At 39.9% G+C, this 12,500-nt stretch overlaps 1 protein-coding gene across 1 annotated transcript in view; it reads right to left on the reverse strand.

Annotated features, from left to right (window-relative positions):
- The window catches only part of LOC138025319 (uncharacterized), a 16,005-nt gene that overhangs the window by 2,236 nt on the left and 1,269 nt on the right, over window positions 1-12,500 (reverse strand). The window contains exons 2-5 of the mRNA XM_068872552.1: window positions 11,009-11,072; window positions 10,009-10,635; window positions 8,405-8,505; window positions 7,148-7,212 (exon numbers count right to left, since the gene is read on the reverse strand). Coding sequence (XP_068728653.1) covers window positions 7,148-7,212; window positions 8,405-8,505; window positions 10,009-10,635; window positions 11,009-11,072 — 857 coding nt within the window. The remainder of the gene's footprint in view (window positions 1-7,147; window positions 7,213-8,404; window positions 8,506-10,008; window positions 10,636-11,008; window positions 11,073-12,500) is intronic.

Genomic DNA, 12,500 nt, shown 5'->3' on the forward strand with positions numbered 1-12,500 from the left:
TTGATCACTTTTCTCCAGTATTACGTCATCATCCATTTACTATTTAAGAAATGGTAAGCGTGCAGCGTGCAACTATCGAGTTATGGACGCACGCGGGAGGTTGCTAAGCACAAGAGAAGCGTAAGAGCCGCACGAGGTGATAGCCGAGTGCGACTCTAGCTTCTTGAGTGCTTAGCAAACCTCCCAAGTGCGTCCATAACTCGATAGTTGCACGCTGCACGCTTACCATTTCTTTTATAACATGAAGACTTATCATATCGGGTGAAAATATTTATTGAATCTTTTAGTATTACATGAAGTCAAAACCATGATCAACCGCGCGAAAATGTTCATTCAAAAAACTGACAAAGCTACACATCAACATTTTACTTGGATCGCAGTGAGTTAATTCATTCTGTTTTATCGATCTCAAATCGCTAAAAAGCAACTTTAAAATATTGCTACTGTATACATACTCACCTCGAAAGGTTGATACGGACCAATTTGTTGATTTTTTCGTCTTGTCGGAGTGCCTTTTTTCGATAAGATCATTAAGCTCCCGTTCGCTTAAATTAGCGAATCTTTTCACCTTACTTGGTGGCTCGTCAAAGATGTTGAGCTCAAAGTTGGGAAATTCATCGGAATTGTTTTCGTCGTGTCCAGAAAATTTTTCCATAATTAAGCGAAATAAAAAAACAAAAATTATCTCGTGAAAACTTGGAACATGGCGAAAAAAAAGTTGCCGGCAAAAGGTCTTACGGAATACTTGACGTCAGCGTGCAACCCACTCGGAAATGGATCGCACTTATTAGCCAATCAGAGCGCTTGCTTGCTTGAAGGCATGTTATATATATATATGTACACAGAAGCGATCCAATGTAAACTCTCATTGTACATGAAGAAGGCCGGTTTGGCCAGCAGAAATATAGTACACCACTAAAATCAAATCTACGTTGTATCGGCCCTTGCTCAAAATATTTAGCTTTTCAACTTGTAATTACGCCGATCAGATCAAGCCACTGACCCAAGGTACACCGACAGGAAGATTGTCCACGGTTACTTGCTTCAAAACTCTGGAATTTTGTTGATCCTTTTCGCGCCGCAACTCATGAAACATCGAAATTTTTTTCGGTATTAAGCCAACAATCCGTCTCTTGTTACTCTGTACATATATATATACGCGGGGGACGGGGGCAAGAATTCGGCTGCCGTCTTGTTTTCAACAGGTCAATGCGTTGCGATCTCCATGGAGACCACATGAAATGCGCATGCGCGGCGCCAACAATGTTGCAAGAGTTGTGCAAACAGATCCAACATTGTTGAGCTTCTCTTCGGCGATTACAGAACAAAAATGTTCGGAATTGTCGACTCAAAAGTTTGAACAGTTTTAAACTTCGTGTAACGAGTCCCAACAACACGCAAAACACACTACAGGGTGTGCAAATGTTGACGGCTACCAGAACGCCACAAGGCAATAGCTTCAGTGGGACATGATATAGTTTTTCAGTGAGTGATTAACCCATTGACCCCTGGGGGTTCCCCATTGACGAGTAAAATCGTCTGGCGTTAGACAGAGTAAAACACTCTGGCGTGAGATAGAGTAAAATACTAATTATGGTAGGTTTAGGCCGGTTCAGGGATGAAAGGGTTAATTAATTAATGGGACATGAATGAACCCCAAAAACAAGAGCACTGCGCGCCCCGCATGAACATTTCTGAGTCGGTCTCGTCCTGATAACAGGGAGCTTACGCACGCACTTTTTGAGATGCGGACGGCAACCGGAAGTGAGCTGTTTTTCCTTTTAACCTGTCTTCACACAACCGTATTTACATTGCTAAGTATGTTTTTTTTTTAGATGCTTAGTATAACAATCTGGGGACACCACTGTCCTGGCACGCAAAATGTTCTCTTCCGATTGTCGTCTGCGTCTCAAAAACGTGCGTGCTTAAGCTCTCCAACAAAGTCAAATGACCAAATTTGAGCTTATGTGAAGGACGCGAGCACATGACGCTAAATTTTGAATTTTCTCTTTAAACATCCACACCGTTCACACCAGTTTCATTCCTGGAATCTTGATACAAAAGTCACTACCCATGACGAGTGACTTAAAGTAATCGCGAAAATATTTAACAATTATTCCATGAGCACAAGTTGGATATGAGATGCAGATGCTAGATGATAGATAGCCAACGAGGCGCGTAGTCTCATACCCAACGAGCGCGAATGAAAAAGTTGTTTTATTAAGTATTAATTCAATTCTGAACGCTTGGACCTTTGGAAAATGGAAATTTGGAAATGTTTCAGGTTTGCAACACTTGCCACATTCAGTTTCCATATTAGGACATACGGTATATGAGCTGATAACCCAGATCGAGGCTAGAAACGCAAAATCGACACTGAGGTGAATAGTCGTTTTAGTATATACTAAAACAGTGAGATAATATAGCAAAAAAGGATGATTTTTAACTCATTTATTCCTGCAACGATTCTAATATTTTTCGGGGCAAATCCACTCAAGTTGCTCGGAGGTGAATAGCAAAAGATATTTGGAGTTTGAGCAGCCAATCATAGCGCGCGTTCAACGCTATCCACTGTTTTAGTATATACTAATACAATAATATTCTTAGATAATGTAGCCGTCGTTGTCGCCTTGCTTTAAGCTCCCTACTATCTCTCTACTATAAAGGTTGAAAAGAAGGAAGGCTTTCCGAGTAAAGACTCATTAAAATTAAAGTTTTCAGGAGATTTTGGGCATTTGAACGAACGTAAAATTGGTTTCTTAGGAGTTTGAAAGAAAGTTATCTACGTTTCTACTAATTTATGTAACTTTGACAGATGACGTACAAACTTGGCCTCACGTTACGGTCACTGTAAAATGATGGAATTTAAGAAACCCTAACTGCTACTCATGAAACATCGAGATTTTTCTCGGTATTAAGCCAACAATCCGTACGCATGCCTTCGCGCATCAATGTTGCGTGAACGTGGCCAAACGAGTACAGCCTCATGCAACATCCAAAATGTTGCACGAAAAATTTGACCGTTTTCAAATTTGATCCAACATCATCCAAACATGTTGCAACATATCACAATAAGGTGGCCAAACGTATGCAACATGTTGTGCCCAACAATGTTGCAAGATGTTGCGTTGAAATGTTAAGATTATCATCCTTGCATACAGCGAGAGCTACTGAAATTTAAACTGACCAATCAGAATTCAGCGAGCGGGAAAAACTGTGCTATCCTTGTGCTATCCGACGTCACGCCAATTGTTTACATTCTGATTGGTTAGATCGGTGGACATTCGCTCAGCCTTCCTCTTGTGATTCTCTTGACTGTCGCTTCTTTGAACATGACACATTGTTCTGGCAATCCACTTTATCCAGTTTATGGATTGGTCTAGCATGTGATTAACGACCAGGATCGCTTTTGAACTTTATTCTGTAGAAGAAGTAGACGTTGCTGAGTGAACATTTTTACGACGAAAGCCCTTGGTTTGTTCAGCACTTTGATGTCCGATAAGTGAGCCGAACTGTGTTGGGTGAATCACATTTGGTCGTCTGACCATATGAAGTTTTTTTCAGCTCTTGTTTGTGTCCATCATGAACGAACTTCAGGTGAAGCGCTATTCTGCTTTATGCCAACTTTGATGGCTTGTGATGAGCTTGCCTGCTGTCCAAATTGTTGTTTTATTTGGGCAAGATTAGTGTTATCGTTTTGGAACTTAATAGTGAGGGGAACAATTTTTCGTTCATCTGCTGTGCCAAACAACAAACAATCCTGTTGGGTGTTCCACGAGCTTGGCGAGTCTTGCAAGACCATCGTCTATCAGATCTGGAGTGGAGTTTTCTTTCAGTGATTACAACTTGCGATCGTTCTGCAAACATCCACGTAGCATGCAGCACTTTTTAGTGACTCGAGGATCCCCGGCCCGTTTTGCTGTTTCATAGGAAGTCGTGCATTTTTGAGCAGTTTGTCTTCAGTGCTTGTATTTTTTCGTTTGTTCCTGGTGGCGCAAAGTAACTTTGATAATTTGAAAGGACTTGAATCCTTAATTGAATTAGGGATTTTTTTATTAACGAACCAACACGTGAGTGGTGCACAAAATTAGGAGAAACTGTTGGTTGAATAGACAATATTTGTAGACGTAATTATCTACCCAGTTTAACTACTAAGCTCAACAAGTTTGGCTCCACAAGTTTCAGTTTCAGGCCAGGTACCCGAATTCACCCAGGTGTACACAACCATAGTGTTCTGTGGAAATTGAATAGCTCCTTGATCACGTGGTTACTTGAGAAGAAACTTGATGTGTTTGTTCTCTACATTGGTGAATGCAGCCACTAACTGTCCATTGTGGATAAACTCCAGACCAACTCTTCTTTCAATTTAATCTTTGTTCTTCGCAGGGCATCAACAATGGTGGCCCTTGTAAAATGTTAGTTTAAAGAGTTTGTTTCAGTTATTTCCCATTTCATAGGGCACTGTGGTGGCCAGGTTCACTTTCAAACTTATCATGGAAATGTAAATCAATACCAGTGAAAAGTCAGTCCCTTGAATTGTTGATAGAAAATTAATTTAAATGCATATTGAAACATCAGTTGAGGAACTTTTTTTTTCCCACTTTGTGAACCTAACATACATTGCTGCCATTTGTTTATTGCTTGGTCATTCAATGTCTTGATCACATCAAATAATTTATTTTTTAGGTATTGTATATCTTTATCTAAAAACTTAACTGGTTGCTTTTTGAAGCCCTTTTGCGGCATATTTAGATAGACAAGAAATGTTCCACAAAGGCTTAAGGTTGGCACTCAAGTGTTCCTTCAATAGTCTTATTCTGTAAAGATCACCTTGGGAGAATTGAATTAAGGCCAGTGTTTTCTTCTAGCTTCTTTCCCCAGTGCCCTCTGAGAATGGAGTTTATTTGGTTTTGCCCAATGTTGAAAGATGAAACAATGCCTAAACCAGCCGCAAGGAATACTTCATGGTGCTTTTTTACAAACATGGGCATGAGGGTGCTCGTAAGCATCTGAGCATTTTTTTGCTTGCTTAAGTGTTATTATAAATAATTTATTTCTCTACGAGAGTCTTCTTTTCCTGTTGGTCATTCAAAAATTGTTGGAATAGCCTGTTTGAGCTGTTGGATAGAGTCAGAACATTTGATGAGGCCCTCCTGGGGAGAGGAGTCCTTGTTCCCTTTAAATATTTGCTTGTGTTTCCTTTTCCCCCTAATTACTTTCAAACTTGTTCCCACCTTTTTGATCCCTAAAATTTAAATTGGTTTTCTTCCCTTGTTCGCTAAAATATTTTTAGATTGTTCCTCCGTTCCCTAGTTCAAATTAGCCATGTTCTCTTCTTCCCCAAAACCCCTGGGAGTGCCTCTTTCATGTTGATTCTCTTATTGGCCTAAACGTAATTCACTGTAGAATTGCAAGACACAGCAAGTTCTTATTTGGGAGTGAGGGAAAAGTTTTGAATAAATTTTCGCACAATACAAGAAACAAAATTTGACTGCACCTTCTAGATCTTATTCTTTTCAGACATGAATCAGCTTGTTTGTACCTAGCTGGCGACCTGCGGGAGGGCAAACTCTATAAGCTCTTCCTTAGTAGTGAGCCTTCCGCTAAAAAAACTTTGCAAGTCTGGCTTTCCGGTGTTAGGGGCCGAGGTTTTTGTGCAAAATTCATCAGCGGCTTCCTTGCAGCTTATAAAGGGAGTTCCTTCGAGTATTAAATGGTCAGTAAAAGGTTTGTAGTGCTTACACAAATTTTTGCTACTTGAAAATATATGTTTACACGAAACACATATCAGCTTGACAATTTTTCTTTCCCGATACCCCATTTAAAATTCACGCTATTAATAGAGGGCCAGAAAACCATTTAAAGCATTTTGTGGTATTTTTTTTGTTAACATTGGGTTGTCGGCGAGCAGAATTCGAACGTACGCTGTTGTGCTTTGGCTGTTATTTGTGCTTTTTCTAACTATTCTAAGACGAATTCAGGCTGTTATTTTCGAATCAAGTGTAAGAAGACGGCAAAACCATATTGATAATGTATTTAGTTGTGCTAACTTCGCGAATAAACACTTTGGTAGCGTCCTTTCGACGGGATAGATCCACAACAATGTCATTTACGCACAACCGAAATGCCCTGTTTCCGGTGAAAAGGCAAATGATTGACAGGATAGCACGGTTTTGACTGCCGCGCGCACTGCGGGCGCGGGTTCCGTATGCAAGGATTGGTTAAAAGAGGAAAAGTAATCGTGCATCGCGCATTTTTGCGGTACCCTGCATAACAACGACGTGAAATCACCAAATTTGAGAGTTTAACCTTTCTTTGTCCATTTAAAATTTTACCATGAAACCACTCGAACCAATTTATTTTTGGGATACTTCGCTCACATTATATGAAGCGAACGAGATGGAACAATCGCGAAAGACTTATGATAGAGCAACCTCGTCCCCAGGGTCTCTCTCTTCTTCCCTTCCTTGGAGGAAGGGAAGAAGGGAGTCCCTATAATCTGAGGTGACGTTTTAGTCGACGTCGACGTCACCGTCGTAGATATTACGGTGCAACGCGCCTTACCGCGGCTACCCAACAAACGTTCTCATTTCACAATTACGTGTAAATACGTCAACTCAACAACACCTGCAACGGTGTTCATCTTACAAACGCGCGAAGTTTGCAAGGAGGCCTGACTGTCAATAAAATTTGCACACCCTGTTTGGCGTATAATTTTTAAAAAATTTTGTTGGGTGGCCCCGTTAAGGCGCGTTGCACTGTTAAGTCCCTATTGTCTCAATTCAATGTAACAAACATCTGGACGGCCCAAATATGTTCCTCCACTAAGTATGGAGTTTATAATTTCAATTCAATTTCTGGCTATTTAACCCAAGGAGCTATCTCTCGAATTTCGAACTTATAGTTTTATACATATGCATATGGATTTTCAACGTTTACATAGATTCTTGTAAGTAACACCTATATATCTTGTTTTGTGATGTACAATAAAGTTATTATTCCCACTACGACAAAATCGAAGACATTCCACCAAATTAAAGGGCCTATAGGAACTACACATAGTATCACTCCCCGATAAACGTGTATTTTCAAAGTTAAGTTTTTGTGATTTGGCCCTAATGGTCCACGCCGCATGCGGCAACCTCACCTGTCACTCACTGACGTTTGTAAAATCTCCACAAGATGGGATCGACCATAATACAAATCAAGTACCTATAATCGGGGTGAAACGTTAAAAGTCACAAAATTACTGCAACAATGTACGGTTGACGTTCAGCTCCTTAGCTAATATTTCAGAGGCTACAACAATTTATTTTAATATATTTTATTCTAATTTATTATAATATATTATAATTTATATATATATTTATTATAATTTATTTATTTACATTTATTTAAATTTATGTCAATAGGCTTTAAAAGCCTCAAAGCCTAAATAGGTCCACCAAAAAAAGTCCAAGAAAAGGGACGATAAAGAAACCCGTAAGGTAATATCAGGTGATTTACGACACATAATCCGCCACGTCGATAATACTACTGGGGAACTTAAGGATGGTGGCTACTAATTTAAAGGCATTTTTGCCCCAATTTGTGATTACGCAGGAAAGGTAGATCTTAACAAGTGTTATTGAAATCCAAAAAGAAAATTTGGGGTAGCCATGCAATTTTCAAAGATAATTAATGAGCTCTAATAAAAGACAAAGCAATATATGGCGTTTTTTGTCAAATTGAAGCTTAATTATCTCTAAAGAATGCATGGTTATCCCCAATTTTCTTTTTGGATACCAAGAGCACTTGCTAAATTCTGCTTTATCTGCATAGTTTAAAACCGCGCAAATATATCCCTGTATTAGCAAGCATCTAATTTGAGGTTATGTGTAGAACGTGAGGAAATTACGAGAAATTTGCAATTTTCTCTCTAAACTTCCAAATTCACATCAGTTTTTTAAATTCTGGACTGCTGGTGCACAGGTGACATCCCATGCGACATGGGCTAATCGTAAATTGATTACAATAATGAACGCAAAGCTATATTTTCTGTTTCTTGCAGCGATCATCGTTGTCGTTGTCCTTGCTTAATCCCCCTAATAACTTCAGTACAATCTCAAGTTTATGAAGCTGAGAACAAGTTCTCTACTAAGCAGAGTGCTCGGAAAATATCTCAGCTCCGAGCAGGGAGGAGAACTATCTCAACTTGCATTCCATGTTTAGGAATGGAACCAAGGAACCCGGTGGAGGACGAGTACTTTAACCGGTACACCAACCCTACTCCCCGAAAAAATAAATTCCCTGAATGAGGAAGGAAGGAGGAGGGGAAGGGGCTGCGAGAGGGCTATGTAGGGGGGTTCTTTATCTCCGATCTGCTAAGAGTCATAATTTTTTTTTCAAGTTAGTGTAGTCTTACTGTATTATTGAAGCTTTTTTCCCACTGGTTGGCTTTTGAGGCATCATAAAGGAGCTCCCAGAAGTCAATTTTTAAGGTTATTTCTGTGTCACCACCATTATCTGCAAAATCACGAGGAAAAGACAAGTTCACCCTGAATGACAGAATATCTCGTCTCCAGGATCTTCTCGGCTTTCAACATGGTGGCGACAAGCCGCCCTTTACGGTTAACCGAAATTTTAATAATCAATTACCATTTTTTTACATTATGATATCATAATTAACTGGTAATATAATAGTTAATTGCCATTGGTATTCCAAAACTTTCAAGTCCAGTGCTCTTGACACTAGCGAAATTAAAACCACATACCCAGCTGACGTTATTTGAGCCGAAGAAAGAAAGTCAGAAGAAAATGCCGACTCACTTGCTTCCTGTTTTTGACTCGTATTTTAAGACTACTTATCGTTTAGCTCGCTTTCCCTCTCTGAGCCAAACAAGAAGGGCAATTCCAGCTCCAGTTGTTGTAATTTGTTCCGCTTTGCCATTAACCTTTTCCAGCCGAAATATACGGTCTCAGGTCAAACGACTCCAAACCAAATTTCTTGGCCTGGTCATTCAGGCCAAGACAGTCAATCAAAATACTTTTGAAAGAAACATTATATTTGTCATCTTCACCGATTTGAATCCTTGCTTGCAAAATCGCCTTCCGAAAATATTTTCGGTTTGGCCGAAGTGAACAAGTTACCGTCTGAGGTCGCTCTCAGGGCTGTTCTTGCATTCATGGTGGGTTGAAATGAAAGTTTAATCTTTGTCAATATTGACTGTGATGTGGAATTGTAACCGTGCGAACATCTTATCTAGGAATATTTGACTCAGATTAGTGGGCTTCCCAGAATGAACCTTGGTGTTTTCGCTTCCGAAAGATTTTGGCCTTTCTGGCTCAGAGACCAAAACCCGAGGAGGCAACCTAGAAATCCCCGCGTAAAAAGGTTAAAGGTAAAAGTTGGTAGACATTGTAGGGGGAAGCAATCTCGATTTGCTCAACCGGGCGCGCACGGTAGTATCGGTATTGCTTAAAGGGGCGCGCAAGTGGTATTGGTATTGTTCGGGTTAGCGATTGAAAAATCGAACATTGACGCAGATCTAATGCAAATCGAGTTGTCTGGCTCAGAAATTGATTTTGTCCGAACACAAATCAGAAACAGAGACGACGATTTGTCAGACGCAAATCGGAATCAGGGGTGACATGTTCAGCATGAAATTTAAACGTATTTCAATTGCCTTTCATACTATAGTAATTGTATTATGTAGTATGATTCGTAATGTGTAGCTTATGCAATATAACTACTGTTATCCAGGATCTCCTGCCATTGTAGTTGAATAAACTATAATTACTTACTCACTTACTTACTTACTTACTAACTACTTAGATCACTCGTGGCTTTATTAACCCTCTATTCGCAAGTCCATTCCACAGAAAAGGCCCGTCAAGATTTTCCCTCCCAAACACCAATCCTCACAGATTACTGTATGCCCCAGCACGCAATATTAGCACCTTTTACTTATATGTAGTGAAGCTTAGAGACGCAGATTAGGTACCATTTTTTAACATCAGAGTACTTACCGAAAGGAGCGTCCCACCTCTCATCAAGAACCGTTCTTTCTTGTTTGGAATACCAAATGACCAAATCCTTGTAGTATGCATTAGGAAATGTGTCCTTTCCTAAATAATAACGACCTGTCTTTAATCCATTGGGGCTTTGGCAGCAGGTGCATCTTTTTGGGTTCTGGTACGCATGCGTGATCCATCCGTCATGGTACACAGTAAGGTTGCCGGGTTTCTCCCATATTAGGCCAATATATTGCCACACTCCGTAGAACGGATAAATCCGGCATTCACAATACCTATCCTTGCCGTAGACACTCATGTTGTATTCGTGGTGTGGACCACTTTTGTTAAAGTGTATGTTGATACCTCTGTACAAATCTTCGTTATTGTCTTTGTTACCGAAGTAGGTCTCCTTGCTATGTTGGGAATGCGACGTGTACTTAAAAAAGAATCCGATGGTTAAATCGCATTTTGACGGGTCGTCCATGCAACTACTATTAAGTCCTTTTATCTCGACATAGGTATTGTTTGAACCATCTAGGTACAGCCCTTGACCAACAGGGGAAGTAGTGTTTATTACATTTCCATGAACATTGATGTTGATAGCATTTAAATCGCTAAAGGGCCAAGAGTCATGTGGTCCTACAAAACAAAGTAACACAAAAATTCCATCACAATAAAGTTAGCCGTAAAAGGTGTCATTATACAGAAAAGACTTATGTAGTGAAGACTATACATTCCCCCAAATCCATCTAAAGCTACCTTGGTTATTTCTCATCAGCGGCCAAGCTTTTTCATCGTGAAAGAAAAGAGAATGTTTGTACGAGAACAAAGTTTGATTTTCTGAGAGTAGCTTGGACACCAACGAGACCGATTTGAATCATGGGAAACAGTGATATACCCGGCATTCTAGTGACAGAACTTTCATTGATATCGATGACGTCATTTTTTTTCTGTTAATGTATTAGTGCATAGGCATGCCCATTGTTTTGAACCCAACAAAAGGATTTCTTACCTGCCTGAGAACCAGACACAAAGCCTTGCATGTCGTGGCACACAATCGATAGAAGGATAAGAATCTGTTAATTGATTTGAGAAACGTTATTTGTTACAAAAGAGCGTCAAGAGGAGAGCTACCGCTGTTTACAGTGACTCCCAAGAGCGTTTTCACAAATAACTCAAGTTCTACTAGGTATATCTAAAGGGTATTTTAGTTAGTTTTTCAGCTGTAAACTGAGTTTTAAGGCGGTCTTTTAGCTTCACTATACCGTGACCATGGCAACAATTTGGACATAGCAAACACTCTCAAAGAATATTAGATATCACACAGTACCAGACAAATATCAAAATGTTGCCCTGCTGGAAGGAACGACAGTATTGTAAACTTTCTCCAGTGGAAAACTCTTTTCGAGCTTCCTTAATTGATCATATAAATTTGATGGTCTGCGTCTCAGTTGTGAGTGGACAAAGTTTTTTCCGATTTTACGAAACTTAATTGAAATATCGATCTTGGCAAGACTTGCAGATGGTTTGATTTTCATGATCATTGTCGTTCCTTGGAGAGCGGTAAAACGGTTCCTTTTGGAAATACTTGGCGATACTATACCATTTCCAAATTACATTCTGAAGAGGTGTTGTTATGGAGGTACCAGACGCAATATTGAATACTCACATAGCTTGCCCTGAGCGAGTGGCGTATTATCGCCTTTTTCACACGGCCAGAATTTGGAAAACAACGCTTGCAACGCAAAAATCAAACAAATGAGTTGAGCACTTGGAGCTTGAAATTTACCCGATGGGGAGGAAATGACACACTACAGTCGTACGTCAAATCTAACGTTCGATTTAAACCTGGCAAATGCGATTCAAAATGCTTCTGGTCTTAAGCTTCAGGGGCACTCAACGACCAATTTGTTGTAAAATGTATTATTATACCCCAGTTAATGAAAATAAATGTTATTAAGGCATTTTCAGGTGTTTTTCAGTGTTGCTGGGAAAACATTATCTGTTCCTTTTTCCCAGCAAGACACACAAGAAATTTCCCAGCCAGCTAGATAAAATTGGTTGGTTTCCCAGCCAGCTGATCAAATTTATTTCCCAGCCAGGAATTCCGCGCGCTTTCAAATCCCTCGATCCAAAACGACCGAACAAAAGCGACAAAATCGGGACAAAACAGGTTTTTTTCCGCAAGCGCAATCACTCTGACCAGCCGTCGTATGTTTGTGACTACTCTCTGGGAGAGGGAACGGGTTCTCTTTTTTTTTTTTTTTTAGTCGTCCTCAGTCTTCAGAGTTTCTACAGCCAGCTCGGGTTGAAATGCTACAAAAAGTCAGTAATTCCCAGGCAAAACCTCCATCAATAACAAAATTTCCCAGCCAGCTCATCGAAACACCTGTATTTTTGCCAGCCAGCAAGATTCCTCTGGGGAACAGATAATGTGAGGAACAGATTCGTTGGGTGCCCCTGAAGCTTAACAACAATAAATGCAATTTATTTCAAAATTTCAA

The sequence above is a fragment of the Montipora capricornis genome, chromosome 12 (assembly GCF_036669925.1).
Source record: "Montipora capricornis isolate CH-2021 chromosome 12, ASM3666992v2, whole genome shotgun sequence".
Taxonomy (NCBI): Eukaryota; Metazoa; Cnidaria; class Anthozoa; order Scleractinia; family Acroporidae; genus Montipora; species Montipora capricornis.